The sequence below is a fragment of the Gymnoscopelus microlampas genome (genome assembly GCF_963454915.1).
Source record: "Gymnoscopelus microlampas genome assembly, chromosome: 14".
NCBI classification, from domain to species: domain Eukaryota; kingdom Metazoa; phylum Chordata; class Actinopteri; order Myctophiformes; family Myctophidae; genus Gymnoscopelus; species Gymnoscopelus microlampas.
In genome coordinates this window covers 1,495,901-1,520,838 of record NC_139951.1, presented here as the reverse complement: position 1 = coordinate 1,520,838, position 24,938 = coordinate 1,495,901, and the positions used below count along the sequence as shown (strand labels likewise).

At 40.7% G+C, this 24,938-nt stretch overlaps 1 protein-coding gene across 1 annotated transcript in view; it reads right to left on the bottom strand.

The window, feature by feature from the left end:
* The window catches only part of LOC311059736 (limbic system-associated membrane protein-like), a gene marked incomplete at its 5' end in the record, with an annotated part of 159,693 nt that overhangs the window by 12,703 nt on the left and 122,052 nt on the right, over positions 1-24,938 (bottom strand). Inside the window, one exon of the mRNA XM_084077777.1 lies at positions 3,487-3,612. Within this exon, the coding sequence (XP_083933903.1) occupies positions 3,487-3,612 (126 nt within the window). The remainder of the gene's footprint in view (positions 1-3,486; positions 3,613-24,938) is intronic.

Sequence of the window (24,938 nt, the reverse complement as noted above, 5' to 3'; positions counted from 1 at the left end):
TGGCCACCTCTGGTAAAATCGCCCATCTCCTAATTGAAAAGGATTATGCTGTTCACTCCCCTTTTAGTATAATGGCCTAACTCCCTAGTGTGACTTAGGCCAAAATAGGCCTTTTTTTTTGGCCTAAGTCACATGGTTGTGTGACTAAAAAAAAAAAAAAATTGGCCTAAGTCAGATTTAATCCTATTTAAACCTATTTAAATCTCTTATGTTACATAACTGACAGACAGTGTTATTTTTATCTAAATAGTCATAATTTGTTATAAACATTTTGGGTGAAATGATTAAGAAATATCATATAGTTTTGTTTTGGATCAGTTTTTTATTTTTCCTGAAAAACTTTTTAAAAAATGACATAGGCCATTAGTTTAGCAAGGCGACAATAGGCTATTTGAAAAAGCTGATCTACAAGCTCACAAGGCGTTGCATCGCGACGCGTTGTAAGCTTGTAGATCTGCTATTTTCAAACATGTTTGTACTTTCACTTTAAGTACAATTTGATGCCAATACTTTTGTACTTTTACTCAAGTACATTTTTAATTCTTGACTTTGGAGAGTATTTCTATATTGCTTAAGTAAAGAATTTGAGTACTTTTTCCACCACGGCTTTGAGGTGTAAATGTTTTGAGAATCACTGTGACATTCTGAGAGTGGGAGGGTTTGTCTAAAATCAATCAGCATGTCCTTCATTTTACTCGTATTGATCTTTAGGTAAGAAGCTTTACTCCTGTCAATACAATCATAGATGACCTTATTATGATCACATTCATTATAGTGAAGCAGATGGATAACATATTTTATATTATACCTATTCTCATACAGCCTCCTGCAACTATCGTTTATCCAGTGGTGGACAGTAACTAAGTATATGTACTCGAGTACTGTACTTAAGCACAATTTTGAAATACTTTTACTTTACTGGAGTATTTCCAATTTTCTATACTTCTACTTCTACTCCACTACATCTCAGAGGCAAATATTGTACTTTTTCTCCGCTACAATTATTTGAAAAATGTAGTTACTTGTTGCTTTGTAGATTTTGATTATTATTACAAATCATACAAAATAGCAGATCTACAAGCTCACAACGCGTTGCATCGCCGCGTTGTGAGCATTTTAATACTTTTACTTTTGGTACTTTAAGTACATTTTGATACCAATACTTTTGTACTTTTACTCAAGTACATTTTGAATTCCGGACTTTTACTTGTAACAGAGTACTTGTAGATTGCAGTATTGATACTTTTACTTAAGTAAAACATTTGAGTACTTTTTTCCACCACTGATTTTGATACCAATACTTTTGTACTTTTACTCACGTAAATTTTGAATTCCGGACTTTTACTTGTAACAGAGTATTCATACATTGCTGTATTGATACTTTTACTTGAGTAAAAAATACCAGACTATGGAAACAGTGGAGTGTTGCATGGGACCTGATCATACGGATGAGAAGAAGCTGAGGAGAGATTTCAGCACCATGGATAGCTCTGAAGCCTAGGTCAGCTGATTGAAGGACACGTTCTGAGCTTGTAGATTATGCAAAGGCTAAAATGTCATTTAGAGAGAGATAACTAACTAACAAAAAAAATAAAATAAAACTAGACAGACAGACATTACAATCACATGTACTGTATAATGTGCTCATGAGGCATTATAACACTTGTTATAACTGTTTATACTCATGTATGACAACTTATAGCATTGTGTATAATGTATTATAAGTGCTGGTCATGAATGCATTATAAGCTCAGTGGAACAGCACATTATAACAACCATAACTTAACTAGTTATAAAGTGTATTTGATATAAGTTTTTATGCATAATTATACATATTTATTACGAGTGTTATGAAGCATTATATAAGTGCATTATAATGCATTATGATGCATCGTAATGCTTTATAAATGTGATTATAATGCATTATAGACCCGGCCTTTAAGTAAAGTGTTACCTGGTAGTTATAATGTTTTGTTCCACTGAGTTTATAATGCATTATGACCAGCACTTATGAATTATATTTGCTAGACCATACCCTTCGGGGAATATGAGCACCCATAAGTGCAGTTTGGATTATGCACTGTGCACAGACAGTATCTCTGGCATGGAAAGTGACTGTTGGTACCTGCAACAGTTCCAGCACACACACGCGCGCGCAACGTTACGTCCCCACACACACTGTGGGTATTATTTCCTAATGATGAATGCTGGCCATGTGCAAGTGCAGAGCAATTGCAACAGTCACTGAGGAGAACCAAGCACTACTGACAGACTGACATTCCGTTAAAGAGGTGGTGCCATGGTTTTGCACTTTTTCTGTTTTTCATGTGTCTATGAGGTTGATAGAACTTACTTAAGCCCCCTGGTGGTGTTTTTATGGTGTTTTATGTCTTCTCTGACTATTTTGAGTTTCTACCTGGAGGCTGAAACCTTGAGGTTCAAACGTGCCAATAGAAAAACAGCACTTTAGTGACATAGTAAAAATATACCCTCCCCCTCATTATCATAACACAACATGTGTGGGCATGAGGAGGAGGAGGGACTAGGACAGGTGGTGCTAAGGTGGTGGAGGAGGTGCTAAGGTGAGAACCAGGTATACTTAATGAACTGGAGGCGTGTCCACATAAAAACATAATTTTAACAATTTCTGTACACTTTTTTGAAAAAAATCTTCCTCCTAGTACAACCATAATACCTGATTATTATGTTTTGGGGGGGGGGGGGTCACTGAAAATCACGGCACCCCGTCTTTCATTATATGTAGGATACATACATCTAGTAAAAGCAATGCTAATCTCCTGAAGCACCTAACAAAAGTAGCTTACATTATTCTATGAAACTAGTCGCCAACGACGACCCCACCGTCTCTCAGATGGAGCTACTTCATCTAAACAGCCAAAACTCGATTTTAAATCACCACAGCATGTATAACCAATACTCAACTAAACTATGGACCTCTCTATGGGTAGAGAGGCTGCCTGCAAAACAGAAGGTCCCTGGTTCAACTCCCAGCCCCGGTCTATGTGTCGAAGTGCTCCCCCTGAGTATCATGACCACCAGCCATCAGCTTGGTGAAGCTGAATAGGCTCTATTCACAGCAGCCATATTGTGAAGGCATTCACAGGTGTTACCAATGATACTAATGAAGGCTCTGTTCCATTCTGGTCAAACAGAGTCAGGGTGCTGATATTGTGCATGTTGGCTCACTGGAAACACTGCTACACCAGTGGGTCTACAGTTGTGGTCCAGGGACCCTCATGGGCTTCCAAATTGCTCTGAGAGTGTACAAATGAAACCTTTTTTGGTTCCATTTGTACACTCTCAGAGTTATGGGGGTCGTGGCAACCACTGTGCTACACTAAATGGAACAGAGCCTTCATTAGTATCATTGGTAACACCTGGGAAGGAAGTGATTATATGGCTGCTGTGCATAGAGCCTATTCCCCCTGTGGGATAAAAACGACGGTGTCCCTCTCCCTCTCTTACCTGAAGGGTTGAGTAGTCTCCATGTGATGATAGGGTCTGGTCTGCCACTGGCCAGACAGCTGAGTGTCACGTTACTGCCCTCGTTCACATTGATGTCTTCTGACACTTTGTAGATGTTGGCTGGAACTGGAGGGACGAGGACAAAAATATCATTTAGGAGCTTAATGCATACAGAATGTCACTTTTTACATGTCATATAGGGCATAGCAGTGGCGGACATTTTCTGGTTCCACTTCAAAATAGTCAATGTATGTTTCCCATTGACATTTCCAAAAATATGTATATCAATTAATTTAAGCCTAGAATCAAGCCATCCAGGGTCCTGGTGAATCATGACCATAACATTTTTTTCTGTGATTTTTTATTTATTTTATATTTAATTATATGATATACTATATTTAATAAATACCCTTTGTTTTGCCGTTTTCAATTTTATTTTTCACAGAATCAAACGTTTTTTGGTCATGATTCACCAGGACCCTGGATGACTTGATTCTAGGCTTAAAATAATTGATATGAATATTTTTGGAAATGTCTACAAGCTATCTACAAGCTCACAACGGGTCGCAAAGCGACGCGTTGTGAGCTTGTAGATCTGCTATTTTCAAAGCATTTTTATACATTTCGAAACGTGTGCAATGGGACATTCTGCAAAATGAGTACTTTTACTTTCAGTACTTAGGTATATTTGAATGTGAATACTTTTATACTTTTACTCATGTGAAGTTTGTGCATGAATCTCTCTTTCGGCTCTCCCGCGAATATACAAACTCAGGCACGCGTGATGAACACACACAAGGAATCCAGCCCACTTCAAATGAGTTTGACACCTCTCTAATGAAGGGTGGAAATATCTGCTCCAGAACACGCCCATGGCTACAATCACAGCTGTTGCGATCAGTTTAAAGTTTGTGTGTGAGATTTCTTATCAATGAGCTTCAGTTCCCACCAACTCTCTGAAGACACTGATCATTTTCATTCTAACAGCGTGTGAACATTTGTGAATTGAACTTTTTTTGCAATGTCATCACTCATTTGCATAGAATGGGGCTGAGTTGGAGCCAAATGTATGAATGATATTACCATTTAAAATAAGTGCAAATCGCACTTGAAGCACTGAGATGCTATTCGTTTGGCACTTTAGTAAGGGCTGCATTCATAGGGCTGCGTTTCAGCCTTTGTGCAGCGCATGCAAGCAGTGGTGAAAAGTAACTAAGTACATTTACTTAAGTACAATTTTGAGTTTTTTTTTTTTACTTTACTGGAGTATTTCCAGTTTTCACTACTCTTACTTCTACTCCACTACATCTCAGAGGCAAATATTGTACTTTTACTCCACTACAATTATTTGAAAACTTTAGATGCTAGTTACTTTGCAGATATAAATCATTATATTATAACGAATACATTAACCACTTTAGGCCTATTTTATACATAGGCTATTTGAAAATAGCAGATCTACAAGCTCACAACACGTCGCGATGTGAGCTTGTAGAGCTTGTAGATCTGCTATTTTGAGCTGCTCGACAGTCAAATTAATCCACTGTTCATGGAATTACGTACATCCAGTATGTGGATTATTATGAAGAAGAATCTTTCATAGTAGATGATTGTACTGCCTTCTTTAAGCTTGAAAGCTTTCTTCTGGACGTTCTCTCCTTACAGTCGTCTTACTCTAACTTTAGATCAAACATGTCTTATAAATAAAATATATAGAGAGAGCAGCATTATAAAGACGCAGACCTCCATTCAACTGAACTGATTGCAAACTTCAAAGCATCAGATGTGTTTGGAGAGAGAGAGAGAGAGAAGAGAGAGATAGAGGAGAGTGACTGACTGAGAGTAATTAGGGTGTGTGTGTGTGTTGTTAGCAAGGTTGTAATCGTGATTTTTACTGGCAGATGATCGGATCGTTATTTTAATGATGTCACGCGCAAGTTGCGAGCAGTGGTGTAAAGTAACTAAGTACATTTACTCAAGTACTGTACATAAGTACAATTTTTAGGTACTTTTTCTTTACTGGAGTATTTTCAATTGTCTATACTTTTACTTCTACTCCACTATATCTCATAGGCAAATATTGTACTTTTACTCCACTACAATTATTTGAAAACTTTAGTTACTAGTTACTTTACAACTATACATTTTTATATTATAAAACACACATTAACCACTGTAGAACTATTTTATACCTAGGCTATTTTCAAATATTTAGTACTTTTACTTTTGGTACTTTAAGTACATTTTAATGCCAATACTTTTGTACTTTTAAATTTTTAATTCTGGACTTTTAGTTGTAACAGAGTATTTTTTATATTGCAGTATTGATACTTTTACTTAAGTAAAGAATTTGAGTACTTTTCCCACCGCTGCGTGCATGTTGTGTTGTGTGCCGATAGGGTACTGGCAGCAGCCGTACTGTAAGCCAAAATGTTGCGTTGCTTATATACCGTGCACGTGAGGAGTGAGGACACATTTGCACGCTCACCTGTAAACCAGTTATGCAAATAAGTAGCCATTTGGGTACTTGGCTCTGCATGAATCGAGGCGAACGCGTTCAAGCACGCATGCACATCCGTGCATGTGCACGACACGGTTCGATACTTTCAATTGCCGGCGTTCGCAGTACATCTGAGCCGTTTGCCAATTTCACTCTGCGGTGCGGATAAACGCATGCGATGCGTCTAATATTGGACAAATCGATCCTGACCGCATCCCCTCGTCTCGTTTGAGAGTAAGAAAGGATGGCTCGGGTATCATCATCGATACATCTGTAGTGGAGTTACAGGAGAACAGAGAGGATAGTCTATCCATCTCCTCCTCCGTGTGTCTCTGAACACACACACACACACACACTACTTCTCTGTCATCTCACAAACCGCTGTTCCCACTCAGATAAAGAAGAAAGAAAAACATACTCTCCCACTGCTGCGTGGATGAGTGCACAAACACACCAACACACAGCAGTGGTGTATACAGTACATGGTGTAGAGCAGGGCTCTTCAATGTTTTTCAGGCCAAGGACCCCATAGCTGAGAGAGAGAGAGAGAGAGAGAGAGAGAGAGAGAGAGAGAGAGAGAGAGAGAGAGAGAGAGAGAGAGAGACAGAGAGAGAGAGAGAGAGAGAGAGAGAGAGAGAGAGAGAGAGAGAGAGAGAGAGAGACAGAGAGAGAGAGAGAGAGAGAGAGAGAGAGAGAGAGAGAGAGAGAGAGAGAGAGAGAGAGAGAGAGAGAGAGATGAAGCAGGGACCCCCTCTATATTGTTTAAAATAGTGTTTCAGATTAAACTTAAAGGTAGGGTAAGTGATTTTCTTTGGTTAAAAGAAGTGTTAAACAGCTCTATTCTGATAGTACTCATTGCTAGAGTGTTTGTTCAGTAACAGTGGTAAATAGCTCTATATTGCAGTGTCAACACACAATTGTGTGTGGGGAGGAATTAATTGTTATAACAACTAAATTGGGGAGAAAAAAATGTTAAAAGTAGGTGTTATTCTCACAGCTCTCACAGTCTGCCAGACTGTGTTTAAGCATCATCCGGGTGATAAAACCAAGATGAACGGCTTTGCAATTCATCCTCTCGAGGGTCCGTTTGAGTTGCATTATAGTTTCAACTACCGCATTATGGGCTGCTTTACGAGCCAAACAACCAGCAATGTCAAAAAACGTATTTTCTTTAGTATCGAAGAGAGGATCTTTATTATTCCATTACGACCAGTGTATTTCCCCTCGAGTTGTTTTTAGGTACAGTGAATCGGCTTTATTAGGGGCTGTGTCCAAAAGATACATTTTTGGAGCTGTCACCACCATTCTGACAGTAACAGTGCACCGACATCAGACGGTCCACACACAACAGATATATACAAGAACAAACTATATATATATCCAAGCACCAAAGACTCCTGATTCGGCTACTCCTCGGACTGGGGCCCATGACCCACCTCTCTCCCACCCATTTTGCCAGCCTAGGCTGGCTCAGGGTGGAAGACAGGGTTAAACAACTAAACTGGGACTGGTCTTCAAAATTGTAAATGCAAATTTGCCCGATATGTCCCCTATTCCCGCATATCTGAGTAAATACCTCCAAAAGGTTAGCGACACCCGCAGTCACGCTACCAGAGGGAGCGTTAACAACAATTTGGTACCACCCACCCATAAAACAAACATGGACAAATTCTCCTTCTACAGCACTGCCACCCAGGATTGGAATTGTCTAACCCCATCCCTCAAAAAATGCAGTTCGCTGGGCTCATTTAAAAGAGCCTTAAAAACTCACCTTTCAGGAGGCCAAAAGAGGAGGTAGTACCATTTTCCCGTTAGACAGCCGACCCACAAATAACGGTAATAAAACGCCTAGGGCACACTTCTCCTTTACAGGATGAGAACGGGGACAATATTACCAGTCGTCGGGTCACCACTCTGACATTGAATTATTGAATCCCCAAAAACAAGCACGTATGCCACCGCCTGCTGTATTGACGTTGTGTGTGTGTCAGTGTCTGTGTCTGTGTGCAAGTGCACAATCATGTACGAGTGCACTCGTTTGCTCACGGGTGTGTGTGTGTGAGTGTGAGTGCGTGTGCATGTGCGTGTGCGTGTGCGTGTGCGTGTGCGTGTGCGTGTGCGTGTGCGTGTGCGTGTGCGTGTGCGTGTGCGTGTGTGCGTGATGTGATGAGAGCATGTGCAAACTTGTCGTGTGTCTGGGAGAGAGAGAACAAATCTGTGCACGTTGCCTGTTCCATCTTCTAGGCCACACCTTGACCCATACAAGGCAATCTGTTAGTGTGGGAGTGGGGAAAGTGACAGCCAAGGCAATCTGCTCCATTCAAGGACTGGAAAGCAGATGGAGTCATCACACTGTCCTCTCCAACTGGGGACATTCAAGCGGCCCTTTCTACCTCCTGGGCCAGTGGTGGAAAGTAACTAAGTACATTTACTTAAGTACTGTATTTAACACATTGAATGCCATAAACGGTCCGGACCGTTTTTGAGAAGCCATGCGTCATTTTTTTCTTTTTTATACGTGGGGCCCACGTGGGGCGCTCTAACGAAACTTTGGGATCATCCAAGGAGTCTCTGAGAAGGAGAGGCCGGATGTGGATCCATGTCAAAAATGCTTCCGCTCGACCGCTCCAATGTTAACTCCTTGACTAAAAGCTTAATATCTCCATTTCTTTTTAACGTGGTGGAAGCGAGCCGTTTTCGATCGGCGATCACTCTGCAATGGAGGATCGCCATATTATTGTTCAGGCGTTAGTCGGGACCCTCCGCCGTCTCGCACGCACGCTTGTTTACATGCACTTCCGCGTCGGGGCTTCTACAGCACGAAACATATCAACGTAAGTGGATGGAAGATATGCTGGCACTGAGCGTATCCTATTATAATAAACCTCTGGCACACAATTTGTTAAGTACAATGTTTAGGTATTTGTACTTTACTTGAGTATTTCCAATTTCCAATACTTTTATTTCTATTCCACTACATCTCGGATCCAAATATTGTACTTTTACTCCACTACATTTATTTGAAATGAAAAGTTACATTGTAGATTTTGATTATTATTTAAAAATAGCAGATCTACAAGCTCACAATGCGTCGCATCGCATTGTATTTTCAAAAGATTTGTATACATTTGAAAACTTGAAATGGGACATTCTGCATAATGGTACTTTAAGTACACTTTGATGCCAATACTTTGTGCTTTTACTCAAGTACATTTTGAATTCCGGACTTTTACTTCTAACAGAGCAACAGAGTATTTCCACTTTTACTTAAGTCAAAAATGTGTACTTTGTGGGAATCTGAAAATCACGGCACCCTGTCTTTAACTTAAATTTTCAACCTGTCTTCATATAATTGGTCCTCACTAATACTCATGATAAAATGGTAGCATTTTTGTCTACTCAGTGTCTCAGAGGAGGACTGTGGACAGTTCAGAATCCTGTCTACCAGTGACATCATCGATGGGGAATCTAAGCTAATAGAAACTGCCGGCTTTCTATTTCTGGAAAGTTGCAATGCGATAATAGAAGCAATTGTTCTCTCACACACACACACACACGCACGCACACGCACGCACACACACACACACACACACACACACACACACACACACACACACACACACACACACACACACACACACACACACACACACACACACACACACACACACACACACACAAACATCATGAGAAAATCATGCAGATTTTCTCTCTCTCTCTTATTGTGTTGTCTTTAGCAGTGGATTAATGCATCTTTTTCTCACGTTGGTAGAAAGATAACAAGCTCATGTGCAGTAAACACAGCTCTCAAACACAACCTCCCACAGTAAAACAAGCAAGCAAACAGACAAACAAACAAACAAAAATGTATTCAACAGCACTCACTTATTGTAGTCGTGAGATTGTCAAACGTACAAGGGGTGCAACAGTTAATTGAACGGATCAATGTAATCTTTTTTCATAATTGTAATCAATTATGAAAATAACCGCCCTGCAAGCTCAAAATGTGTCGCATCATGACACGTCGTGAGCTTGTAGAACGGCTATTTTTGTGTGTGGCACCATTGTACAATAAAGTGTCAAATAGATATCAGTTAATCAGGCTAATTGAATACATCAATTATTTAAAACAGGGGTCTTCAACTTTTTCAGGCCAAGGACCCCCTAGCTGAGACAGAGATGAAGCAGGGACCCCCTCTATATTGTATACTATTCACTTTTGCTGCTCTTTTTTCCCTCTACACACCTACAACTCTTTGCCAAAAATAGCCGATCTACAAACTCACAACGCCTCGCAGCGCGAGGCGTTGTGAGCTTGTAGATCAACTATTTTTGAAAAGGGATGCTAGGGTTAAGTGGTTAAAGGGTAAGACCACTTTGGTAGAGGTTTGGGTTGTGTATTTACATTGCCATGATGTAACTCCAAAGGTGGGCAAGAAATCAAAAATAATTGCTCCATTGATTAGAAATTGATAATTCAAATATGCTCCTCATTGACTTACATTGTACGGTAAAACAGCTCTCAAAGTCACTCTTTTAGCACATAAATGAACCCAAACATAGCTGATTCAGACAATATAGAGCATCACCAAACCCAGTACTGTTTGTTTTTTTAATAAAAATGTCAACTTCCTGTTGATTTTACTATTTGAAGATCTGGATCCGGATCCGCCGATCCAGTCCGGGTTTTCTACTTATTAAAAATGGCAAAATCAACAGGAAGTTGACATTTTTATTTAAAAAAAAACAGTACTGGGTTTGGTGATGTTCTATATTGTCTGAATCAACTTTGTTTGCGTTTGTTTTTGTGCTAAAAGAGTGACTTTGAGAGCAGTTTTACCGTACAATGTAAGTCAATGAGGAGCATATTTTGAATTATCAATTTCTAAGCAATGGAGCAATTATTTTTTATTTCTTGTCCACCTTTGGAGTTACATCATGGCAAGGTAACTACACAACCCAAACCTCTACCAAAGTGGTCTTACCCTTTAATGTAAAAATAAAAAATCATATCACACAAAGATTTGGCGGACCCCCTGTCGTAACTCTGAGGACCCCCTAGGGGTCCCGGACCCCTGTTGAAGACCCCTGATTTAAAACAAATATTGTTGGTATATAAAAACATTAAAAAGTGCTTATTATTCAATAAATCTAATAAAATATATAGTTGCAGCCCTAACATGGACGTATAAGACAGTGGAGAGAATAATGACACATTCTCTCTCCCATGGAGGGATACATTACTTAGGATTGCTCTCAATGAGAATCAGTTTCTCTCCGTCTACTCAAAGAACTGGAAACACGGGTGAACTAGAAAAAGTGCTCCTCGGAGCACAGGTCTCCGCCAGGTCAGGTAGGTTATTGTGGCCTCCTGGTGGCGCTATAATAGGCCAATGTGAAAAGGGTGGCATTTCTTCTTAGGCCTTTCAATGGGACACTGCATTCATGATTTGAGGCATTTTGTTCCAAAAATGTGTTTTGCTAAATTAGACCTGCTGGTGGTGCTGGTGACAAATTCTAATTATATTTAGGCTAATTCTGGTTAACTCTCATTCTCAGAGAACAGCTGTGTAGGTGACAGGCCCATGTCACCTGTCATAGGTTTACAATAGTGTTTCCTCCTTGCTCTCTGGAGAAATGTCCTTTTAAGGTATGAAGTGTGATGTCTATTTCTTTCCTTATGTCCATATTAGAGCATGTGTGACCACTTCATTTGAGTCTATTTTTCCCTCTTGACTTGTATAAAAGAGGTAGCAAACTGTAAGGAAAAGGCTGGTCTACATACGTTGGTGTGTGGAGCAGACGGGGATCTCCTGAATAAATGGTGATTGTGTCTCAACACTTCTCGAACTTCTGCTTTTTGTGGGAATCCGATACTTGGCATAAGTTATCAATTTTTCCATAACAGTTGGCGTTGTCGGCCGGATTCATATTTCATCATCATAAACATAATTATGATTATGGATACTGGATCAAAAGAACTTAAGGGTGAAGGATTTTTTTGGGAAGAAGATTTTTTCAAAGCAGAGCTTCCAGACCCAAAAGCAGGACAGTTGCACAGCTTGGAACCTGGCGATTGGATCGTGGTGAAGGACCTGAGACGACAGTACTGGTATCAACCTCGGTGGACGGGGCCTTACCAAGTTCTTCTCATCACTCCGACCGCGGTGAAAGTAGCTGAGAGGGATACCTGGATTCACGCTTCTCATTGCAGCTTCTTCAACAAACTACACGATTGGAACCTCGCAGATAAATCTACTCTGTGATGACATCAAGGGAACAGCTTCAAGCCGCAGAGGAAAGTAGCAGAGCTGCAGCCATGAGATGCAGCACCAGCAACATCAACAATGACACCATGCAACAGCGGAGGTGACGAAACCGACACCTGGTCAACCACCAAGAGACTTTGCCACTGCAGGAGGACTAGCCACAGAAAAACATGCTGGATTTGAGAACCACTAGCCGAGTGGAGCTTGCTGTCAGAGCTCGCTGTCAGAGACATAACCAAATGGACCCGTACGCCAAGTGAAGATGGAGGAAAGAGCCATGAAGACTGGAAAACTATATTCGATAACTAATGTTTAAAATATTTCTTCGTACTGCCTAATCTCTGGCAAATCAACGTCTGGAAGGGTGAAAATCAATTATGGTGTGAGTCCATTCAGAGAGAATCTGGAAAAAAACTGTACAGGAACTGTACATAGTCCGTGTAGACGGAGAGTCCGAGGTGGGAGTCCTTCCATTTATGAGAAATGGTAAACAACTGTACTTAAATAGTGCATAGAATTGGTAAATGCCCTCAGCCTTGAGAAACAGAGATTTAAGGTACAAACAGAGATAGATTTGACATTATACTAAATTGTATACAAAATTGAGTGAGAAGCTCTCAAAACTCTCAAACCTAAACAAGTAGATCCACTTTGGATATTATGATTAGGTTAACGGCAGAGTCAGTGATGCCTTCTGTGTCAGGCAATTATGCATCAGTTTTAAGTCGCACGTCCTGCTGTCTCCTGAGATTTTTGTCTGATTGATCATACAGTAAATGGTTGAGAAAATATATAGCTTTGTCATTCTAAAAATCTCCTGTCGGTTGTACATGAATATGATTATTCATGTACAAAAACAAAAAATTCTGGAATGTAATGGCTATTTTAGAATGCCAACCTGTTCAGTATCTTCTATGTATCTATCTATATTTTGGCCCTAGAATAGTAGTCACACAGCAGGGTTCTTTAGTCGAGTCAACCACTTTTCTCAACTACAGCTGTCAATCTAACAGCTGATCTGGATCTCCCATGCTACATTCACTGTGTCAGCTATGTGTATTTGTGTAACTATGTTTGCGTCTCTCTTATCTTTAGTCCAGACCTTCTATGACCATTTAGGAGAGCATCCTTAACTGTGTATTTGTCTCTCTTATAATTAGTACATACCTTATATGACTATTTAGGATAGTATCATTGGTACAATGTGGGGTATAAAGACTGTGTAACATGGGTGTTTGGGAGGCTTGTGCCCCGATGGGCTGCTGGAGCAGGGCTGGAGCCCTGCTCCTCATTGTTGCTGTATGCTGTCTCTCTGCTACAATCTTCCGAATAAACAACCTTAAAACTTCATCCGAAGAGAATGGCACCGTTACAACTGGCAAGGTTTGGGCCAAAACAATCTACTTTGGGATTGGGACTCCGAATGTTATGGAGGGAAGAACCTCACTGTAAACCCCCTTGGGAGTAGATACAGGACAGTCGAGGAGTTTGTTACAAGCAACCCATGGAGCCAATACAAGGAGGTGCTAGATTTCTTAGCAGCAGAAGTGAATAAAGTGACTTTCCAGGTACCGTTTGGGTTCAATAAAACTGTGGTTCACAGAATAGGGACATTTCAGACTAGCTCCCGGTTGCAGAGGAACAATGCTACTAAAATTGTGGTGGGGTTGAAAACAATTCATGTTCAGACTAATTGCACCATGCAGGATGTACAAGCCAATTCTGAACTAATTAAATGTGTACGGACAAAATCCAGTGCTAGCATTACTTGTGATTCGGAAATCTTTTATTTCCCTGTCACAATGGAATTCAAAATAGGAAGCCTTGAATGCGGCCTTAATAACTGTCAGGAGCAAAAGCAGACTAAGGTGACCTTCCGGTCCTCATCCATATGTAATACTATCCCCATCATGCAGGGAACAAATGTAAAATATTGTTTCTCTGGGCATCAGAACCAGAACAAAAATAATAATGTACTTGTAGGTAAAAGTTCCTGTGAAAAAGGGACACTAATGCTAACCAACCTTAGCCGTCCTTCCTATCTGCCAGAAAAGGTATATGCAGTGTGTGGAGATAAAGCATACACGCACCTTCCAGTTAACAGCCAGGGGACGTGCTATTTGGCTCACATCATCCCAATGATCAGGCGTGTAAGTGGTACCGAGATTCAAGCTGCATACTCACAGAATTTGAGAAAAACTAGTCGTAAAAAAAGGACACTGTCCTGGTGGCAAAAAGTATTAGGGGTAATTATACCAAATTATGGAACCTATAACACTCAAAACGAATTGGAGGCCTTGTCTACGGTACTGGAAAGACACATGAATGATTCAGATGCAGCCATAGGGGCACTGGCAACTGAGGTGAATGAAATTAAAACGATTTCTTTGCAAAACAGGATGGCTTTAGATATCATGCTTGCCAGTCAGGGTGGAACTTGCCGAGTTATAGAAATGGAATGCTGCAGTTTTGTAAGTGACCCTACAAAGGCAATTACCAAATTACATGAGGATACCTTAGCTGGTGTAAGTGAACTGCACAAAAATCACGGAGGAGAATTCTGGGGGATTTTCGAAAATTGGTTTGGGGGGATTGGGAACACGTTGACACGTACTCTGGTCTTGATTGTCACTACCATAATTGTGCTATTTTTGGTGTTTTTGTGCATCTCTGCTTGCATTAAAGCAGTAATGGCAAAAATCTTTGGACCATCACCTGAGGTGGTGGTGCGGCCAGGACCACAGTGGGTGCCACCATTCAACAATAACGATATTATTTAAGCTGTGGGGAAGAAGGGCTGGATGGAAATGTTTTTTTGTTTTGTGTGTGTGTATTTTGTAGATGTGGGTTGATTTTAAGTTAGATGTGGAGTGTTTTATTTTCTTTGTGTGATGACTGACATGCTTCTCCCTTCCACTGACTACAGGCCAGATGGTGGTCGCTCAAAAAAAAAAAAGAGACAAAAGTTGTAAAAAAGCAACGAGGGCCGTTTAGGAATTTCCTTTAAAATCAATACAAAAGATATTAAGATAATAAGGTTTTCGCCTAGACTTGTGGTCAGATAAGTGAAGGGTGGTGAAGAATTTTGAAAATATTTAGAATGTCATACTGTCTAAGTGACTATGAGATATAGTCAAAGGAGGGACTGTTATGGCAGCCTGACAAATTCTAATTATATTTAGGCTAATTCTGGTTAACTCTCATTCTCAGAGAACAGCTGTGTAGGTGACAGGCCCATGTCACCTGTCATAGGTTTACAATAGTGTTTCCTCCTTGCTCTCTGGAGAAATGTCCTTTTAAGGTATGAAGTGTGATGTCTATTTCTTTCCTTATGTCCATATTAGAGCATGTGTGACCACTTCATTTGAGTCTATTTTTCCCTCTTGACTTGTATAAAAGAGGTAGCAAACTGTAAGGAAAAGGCTGGTCTACATACGTTGGTGTGTGGAGCAGACGGGGATCTCCTGAATAAATGGTGATTGTGTCTCAACACTTCTCGAACTTCTGCTTTTTGTGGGAATCCGATACTTGGCATAAGTTATCAATTTTTCCATAACAGTGGCGCTATAAAGGCCAATGTGAATGTGAAAAGGGGGGTATTTCTTCCTCGGCCTAGTGGGAATCTGCAGGCAAACTTTCACGGAAATTGCACACTGCATTCATGTTTTGAGGCATTTTGTTTAAAACTGACCAATCCTGCAAACTTTGGAAGCCACTGCAAGCCAAATAGGATGGAATATGAAATATCGGACAGATCCATCAGAATCACATGACTATGGAGATGCAGTGTACCAATTTGCGTGTTTTTTGGACAGAATCTGAAGGAATAATCTCCAAAAATGTATTTTACTTAAGTCGGCCTCCTGGTGGCGCTGTAAAAAGCAGATGTGAAAAATGCAGTCCAATGTTTTTCCTTGGCCTCTAGGGAGTGTGCGTGCAAAGTTTCACGCAGATCGGTGCAGTTATAGTTAAAAATGCAAATCGGCCAGTTATAGCGCCACCATGAGGCTGATTTGAAAATGTTCAAGTGGCAATTCTTCCTCGGCCTAGTGGGAATGTGCGTGTGCAATTTTATGGAAATGGCAAGCTGCGTTCATGATTTGAGGCAGTTTGTTCAAAACGGACCAATCCTGCAAACTTTGGAAGCCAACCTTAGCCAATGAGGATGCAATATGGGAAATCGGACAGATCCGGGTTGATCACATGACTATAGAGATACTGTCTACCGATTTGCATGACGTTTGGTTAAAAGCTGTAGGTGTAATGGGAAAAAATGGGTTTTGCACAAATCGGCCTCCTGGTGGCGCTATAACAGGCCCATGTGAAAAATGTGGGGCAGAGGTTCTGAATTGGCATCCAGGGAGTGGGTGTGCACAGTTTCGCAGCGACCGGGCCAACGGTGCCGGAGATTAGCTGGTAACACACAGACAGGACACACACACACACACACACACACACGGACGGACGGACGGAGGGTAAAACATACTCTCTCGCCATGCCTTTCGGCCTGGCGGAGACAATAATAACCTTCAATGGTGTGAGTAATAGGCTCAGCTAAGTGAAACAAAGCAATATCTGAGCAGCATCCTTAGGCTTAGAGGACTGTTTATTCAAACAGCAACCTGAAATATTCACCATTTACACTTACTAGACTGCAGCCTACTAGGGAACGGTGCCAGTCAGGAAAGATGCCCTTTATGATGCCCTTATTAAGTACAATTTTGAGGTATTTGTAATTTACTTGAGTATTCCCAATTTCCAATACTTTTACTTCTACTCCACTACATCTCGGATCCAAATATTCTACTTTTACTCTACCACAATTATTTGAAAACTTTACTTACTAGTTACTTTGTAGATTTTGAATATTATTTCAAAACGTACATTAACCACTTCAGCCCTATACAGGGCTCTTTCCCTATATTAGGGAAAGAGATACAGGGACATAAACCTAGTATAAACCCGAGGTGTATTATTTGTCTACCATTTGAGTTGTCAATTATTTATTTTGTGGCTTTATTATATGAAGTATTTAAGTTAAAAACCTGCCGATCCTGTTGTATTTCCTTTAGTTAATAATTTTCCCTTGAAAGTAAAAGGGCGATTGTTACAGGTGGTATATCTTGTGGAGTTTCAGCTACTATGCATTCCAGAAATATATAGCTTATAAGGCTTTGTAATTTGAAATTTGTAAGTAAATATGGTAACTCATTTAGATAATTTGTTATAAACGTTTTCGGTGACATGATTAAGAAATATCATATAGTTTTGTTTTGGATCAGTTTTTTATTTATTTTCTGAAAAAAAAAAAAGAGAAACGTAGGCCATTAGTTTAGGAAGGTGACAATATCATCATGTGCACATAATATCCAATATACATATATAATTACATAAAATGTATACAGTACATGTGGAACATTCTCAGGCCCATTCGAGTTTTCCACATTTTGTTGTTTCAGACTCCTCTGAAAATGGATCAATGTAAATCTTTCTTCTCATCAATCTTATTAAGCTATACAGTACATATCACTTATATGTGAGCTGGAACGATTCTGCAAAGAAGAATGGGAGAAACATCCAAAAGAAAAGTGTGTAAAAGCTTGTGGGATCTCTCTCGTTGCACGCAGGCACGCACGCATTCTCAAGAAGACTGGAGGTCTGTCATTGCTGTCAAGTGTGCTTTAATCAAGTACTACAGTAAGAGACGGGTCTGAATAATTTAGTTTTTAATACATTTGGAAAACACTTTTTTTGCTTTTGCTCTGCCATTGTGGTGCATTGTACTATACTATGCAGATTGATGAGGAGAGGAAAAAAGAGAATTGGATCCATTTTAAGGCGACACATAACAAAATGTGGAACACGTGAAAGGGTCTGAGAGCCTTCTGTATATGCACTGGTAGGCTGGAAACAGAATTAGGTTTATACAGGCAGACACGCACGCACGCACGCACGCACGCTCGCTCACACGCAAGCACACGCATGCGCGCGCGCACACACACACACACACACACACGGTGTGTCCTAATTGGCTGGACAAACATCAAAGTCAAACCCGTGGTTGAATCACACGGTCGACTTTGCAAAAAACAAGCCCACATGCAGCCTGGGGCCCACACACACACTTCAATGGAGACTTTTCATGTTCAATCTAAACTGAATGAATGGTGTGTAAAACTGGCCTTTATCATGTGTGGTGAACCCTGCTGCCACTTGGTGGGAGATGAGAGTCCACTGCTTTATCATCCACTGCAACATTTACTCAGTCTGATCCTGTTGTTTTTCCAATTATGGTCCCTGTTCCTTTCAGTGGTGTAAAGTAACTAAGTACATTTACTCAAGTACTGTACTTAAGTAAAAACAATGTTATTTTTTACTTTACTAGTATTTCCAATTTTAAGTACTTTTACTTCTACTCCACTCCATCTCAGAGGCAAATATTGTACTTTTACTCCACTACAATTATTTGAAAACTTTAGTTACTACTGTAGTTATTTTGCATATATCGATTATTACATTATAAATCATACATTAAGCACTTTAGCCCCATTTCATACCGAGGCTATTTGAAAATAGCCTTGGTATGAAATAGGGCTAAAGTGATTAATGTATGATTTATAATGATATGATTTATAATGTAATAATGTCATAATAATGTAATAATTCAAATTTGAAAATAGCCAATCTACAAGCTCACGACGCGTTGTGAGCTTGTAGATCGGCTATTTTCAAACATTTTAGAACTTTTACTTTTGGTACTTTAAGTATATTTTGATGCCGATACTACTTCAAAATCCTAACAGTTTTTTGAAAAAAATCAGAACAAATATTTTTCAAGAACCTTCAAAAATAGCAGATCTACAAGCTCATAGCGCGGCACTCGGTGCCGCGCTATGAGCTTGTAGATCTGCTATTTTTGAATAGCTAAAGAAATCTAACGTGACACAGATGCGTTCCAGGTATTAATGGGTTAAACACAGCCTTTTACTTGTAACAGAGTATTTCTACATTGCAGTATTGATACTTTTACTTGAGTAGAACAGGTGAGTACTTTTTCCAACACTGGTGCCTTTCTAATGGAAAATGGCCAGCTTTGGTAATGAGAGCACACTGTCGGGTCGATGACAGGAGCATGTCTGGGATACCCAAAATACCCAAAAGCCTGGACACTGTCATAGCCATTAGAAGAGGAAGGCAGGGTAACGATTATCCAGCGGTGGAAAAAGTACTTAAGTACTGAAGTTAAAGTATAAATACTAAAAGTCCGGAATTCAAAATTTACTTGCGTAAAAGTACAAAAGTATTGGCATCATAATGTACTTAAAGTATCAAAAGTAAAAGTACTCATTAGGCAGAATATCCCATTTCAAGTTTTCAAATGTATAAACATCTTTTGAAAAGAGCCGATCTACAAGCTCACAATGCGTCGCATCGCGACGCATTGTGAGCTTGTAGATCTGCTATTTTCAAATGGCCAAAATGGATATAGGGCTGAAGTGGGTAGTGTGTTTTGTAATAATAATCAAAATCTACAAAGTAACTAGTAACTAAAGTGTTCAAATAATTGTAGTGGAGTAAAAGTACAATATTTTCCTCTAAGATGTAGTGGAGTAGAAGTAAAAGTATAGAAAATTGGAAATACTCCAGTAAAGTAAAAAAAACTCAAAATTGTACTTAAGTACAGTACTTGAGTAAATGTACTTAGTTACTTTACACCACGCACTGGTTTCATCCACACAGCATGGAGTTCAGCAGAGGAGCATTAGGCTACATTAATGATAACAGCAGAGAATGGGACACAGACAGGAAGAAAGCAACAGAATCAATGTTTGGCTCTAACTGTCCCATTATCAGTGACAAATGAGAGCTCTGACACACAAACTCTCGAGTTAAGTAGGACATTCCAATGATCAAGCGCCACACAATAGGACACAATGGATTGTGGGAGAAGAGGAGGCCATTTGCCGCCACAGAACCCACAGCGAGAGAACATCACTTCCCATAATGACATTTTGAATGGTTACTAATGGATCATGTCTAGTTCCTAACCAGGTGAAAAGACAGGATGTTAATGGATCTTATTACACGGCTTGGTTGAATCCAATCCAATCCAATCCACTTTATTTATATAGCACGTTTCACAACCAGGGTTTACAAAGTGCTGTACAGAAAATCATACAAAGTACACTGTTAAAATATGCTAAAACACAAAAAAACACCAGCAAGGACACACAAAGAACAATAAGACATAGACCACAGAAACTCTCAAGCGGGGTTCAAATGCCAAGGTATAAAGATGTGTCTTAAGCCGAGATTTAAAAGTCTCAATGGTGGGTGCCCTTTTAACATGGGGGGGAGCGCATTCCATAGTGAGGGGGCTATGGCAGCAAAGGCTCGGTCGCCTCTGGTCTTTAGATTGGTCTTTACTGTGACCTCAAGATTTAGCTGGCCGGCAGACCGCAGTGACCATGGGGGGGTATAGACCTTTATGAGGTCAGAGAGGTACTGGGGTGCCAAGCCATTCAGGGATTTAAAAACAAACAATAACATTTTAAAATCAATTCTGAAACGAACAGGTAACCAGTGGAGTGAGGCCAGCACGGGCGTAATGTGCTCACGCCTACTGGTTCCTGTCAGGAGGCGTGCCGCAGAATTTTGGACTAGCTGCAGGCGTGCCAAGGAGGCTTGATTTAGCCCGACATACAGCGCGTTGCAGTAGTCCAGACGTGTGGAAATAAAGGCGTGAATGACGCGCTCAAAATCATTGAAGGACAGAACTGGCTTAATTCGGGCAAGCAGTCTCAGATGATAGAAGCTGGAGCTGACCACAGCATTTACCTGTTTGTCTAATTTGAGTACATTGTCAAATTTGACTCCAAGGTTGGAGACAACAGGTTTCACATAAGACTGTAGAGGGCCCAGATTGGTGGGTATAATGCCAGGACCACTAGGCCCAAACACTATGACCTCTGTCTTTTTTTCATTGACACATGAAAAGTTAAAAGCCATCCAGGTTTTAACGTCATTGAGACAATCTAGAAGTGGTGTCAGGGAGCTATTACATTCCTTTTTTAGGGGCATGTAGATTTGAGAATCATCTGCATACAGATGGTAAGAGATGCCATGCTTCTTAAAAATTAGACCCAGGGGGAGAAGATAAAGGGAGAACAGTATAGGCCCAAGGATCGAGCCCTGGGGGACTCCGGAAGACAAGGGTGTGGAGGATGACAAAAAATCTCCAAATTTCACTGAGAAACATCTCTCAGATAGATAAGACCTAAAGGGGTGACAGGGGGACAGAGGGGTGTGCAGATAAGTCCAAACTTAAAGCATTTGCAGTGGCCAGAAGTTTGAACATGCCTTTCTGCATCCACGTCGTGTCAGCTCCTGGCATGATTTGGCAAACAGGACTGCACAAGAGTGACCTGCTTGGAATGCACTTCACTTGCATTCACTTCCTTGTAGGAACTGCTTCTATCGTACATGAGTACTACGAACTCCTCAATGACTTGCATATTATGTTTATCATTTACTGCAACAGGTGTTGAACCTAATTTGGAGAAGTTGCATGTCTGCCATGCTGATCCTTTTTCCCTTTCCATGGAAGGACGAAACTATGGCATCCGCTGAATGCATGAAAGAAGCAAAGACCTGATGACTTTGATTCAATAGCTGATGCAATTTCATGAACGGGGATCCATCTGAGGTCCTTCCCTCCTTCCAAAGGCAATCCACAGCTAATTCAAGCCAAGTCTTTGAACAAGTGAAACTGTTATGTCAACAATGTCAGTATCTGAGGCAGAGCTCATAGCGCGGCACTCGGTGCCGCGCTATGAGCTTGTAAATCTGCTTTTTATGAAAAACAAACAAATCTTAAAATGACACAGATGCGTTCCCGGCCTTAATGGGTTGAACCGAGAGAGATCCTGTTTATCAATAAAAATCATGGGTCAAAATAGCCTTTTCAGGCTGAGAAAAGCACTGGTGACATTTGCCTGTAACTTGTTCCCAGTATATTCTAAGTGGCTGTTGACTGTGTGAGGTGTTTAAAAGTGGCCAAATAGAAGCCCAGTGCACAATACATGAGCCCAAATGCCTTCCTTATGACAAAACTGACTGATATCTATAATTCTGCTCCTGCCCTTCAACAACACTGAATGGTTATTGATCTGCCTGCCACGTCATTCCTCCGTGATCCTACAGCCCCGTCGTCTCAGTCCTGATACCCATGGTGATCCTTGCTAATCTGTCTGGCCTCCACCGCTCCAAGTCAATGACAAGTGTTGTGTTGTGCTGGCTTATACTTTATAGTACAGTAGTAACAATGAGAGCTCTGGACTACGATGTGCTATTCCAATGCTGGCTTTATTCAACTGACGTAATACAAGTCCTTTTACATTCCAGTGGTGTAAAGTAACTAAGTACATTTATTCAAGTACTCTACTTAAGTACACTTTTTTAGGATTTTTTTTTACTTTTGGAGTATTTCCAGTACTTTTACTTCTACTCCACTTCATCTCAGAGGCAAATATTGTACTTTTACTCCACTACAATTATTTGAAAACTAGTTTACTAGTTACTTTGTACATTTTGATTATTATTACAAAACATACACAAACCACTTCAGCCCTATATACATATCGGCCATTTGAAAATAGCCGATCTACAAGCTCACAATGCGTCGCAATGCGACGCATTGTGAGTTTGTAGATTTGCTATTTTCACAATATGTTTATACATTCGAAAGCTTGAAATGGGACATTCTGCATAATGCGTATACAGTTTTTGGTACTTTAAGTACATTTTGAATTCCGGACTTTTACTTGTAACAGAGGTTACACTACAACAAGTGGCTCGTGAACAGAGTGTACCAACGGCTAATGTTGCATTACATCAGCATTACATCAGTAATGCTCACATGGGGATGAAGGTCATCTTATACTTGGGAACAGGAAACACAAATATGTTGAAGCCCACGACTCAGGGGCTGTGGCTTTTCAGCCTTATGCCACGTGATATATATAAGTTAGGCCGTTAGGGTGACCATACGTCCTCTTTTACCCGGACATGTCCTCTTTTGGGGGGCTGTCCGGCCTGTCCGGGGGAGTTTTTATAAAATCCTTCAAATGTCCGGAGTTTTGAGTGTTTGGGTAGCGTGCACTGTATCTGTGCATCAGTAAGGGGGGGGCGTATCTTAGCAACAATGAAAACGCTAACTCTCATCCGAAACCCGAAAAAAAATAAAATAATGTTCGCTCGCTCGCTGGGAACGCATGCACGCACGCTGCTGGTCCATGAGTGTCTTTTGGCATTGCATGCCCATGGCCTGCTGGCCAGTGGTGTTGGGGGAAAAACAGCCCATGAGAGACGGCCTGCTGGTTCAGCCAATTAATGAGCACACAACCTCTAATGTCCTGCACTGGAACACAGCTCAAGGACCTGAGATTTATGTGTGTGTGTGTGTGTGTGTGTGTGTGTGTGTGTGTGTGTGTGTGTGTGTGTGTGTGTGTGTGTGTGTGTGTGTGTGTGTGTGTGCGTGCGTGCGTGCGTGCGTGCGTGCGTGCGTGCGTGCGTGCGTGCGTGCGTGCGTGCGTGCGTGCGTGCGTGCGTGCGTGCGTGCGTGTGTGTCTCCTTGCCATACGTTCCTGTCTGACTTGGTCTTTAACCGATTAAGACCAGGAACACATTAGTGTAACCACTTTAAGCATTATTTTATACTTTGGCTATTCAAACATAGCAGATCTACAAGCTCATAAGCTTGTGTTTATAGATCTGCTATGTTTGAATAGCCAAAAAAAATTTAACAGCCAAAGTATAAGATAATGGTTCAAATCGAAAATGACAGGCGCTTTTCCCGGTCTGAAACCGTCCCTAGTGTTCAGTTTTCCTTTAACACTCATCTCTCCTCTAAAGCATCCCCAGTCTCTTTTAACCCTGGAAAAAAAGACAAGTCAGTTAGAATGTCAGGCAGTGAGGTCTGCGGAAAGCTCTGATTAAAGCTCACAGAATGGCAGGATGAGCAACAATCAGCCCTATCTGTCTCTCTTCATGATGCCTTCAGTGTAAACAACACACACGCACACGCACACACATGTGAGAATAAAATACAACCTCACTGATTTACCTGCTGCCTTTGAACTCCCCCCCACCCCCCATAGAGCCCACTCCTCAAGGCTTTTTAATGAGAGCAACAATCCGCCATCCCCCCCTTTTTCTCTCGGCGACACCTGCTCCGACCAAAGTCTCAGAGAAATTATTGTTATTGAAAGTATTGTTGTTGTCGGGGCAAAAATCATGTTTCTCCATTTTGAACTTAACTTGACGCTCTTCGCTAACACACTTCATCCCCAGACGCACACAGAACCAGGACATCACGTGATCACAAGATGTATACCGCTCCATTCACTTCCTGGTTAACGTGTTTGAGAAATCGCCTGTATCTCGCCTACTGTTTTACTACTATGTATTTTTGGCGAGACGTGACGCTATATTCAACGGCCTATAACAAGCGAACTGGAAGGTCACGATGACATTTTTTTTTTTTGTAGAAGCACAGTGAAACCCTTAGTGATTAGCAACGATCAGGGGGATCGATCTACGGCAGCTAAATATTCTGTGAAAAAAAACGCTGGCAGTGGATGATATTTATTTATTCTGGCAGTGAATGAGTTAAGGGTAAGTGA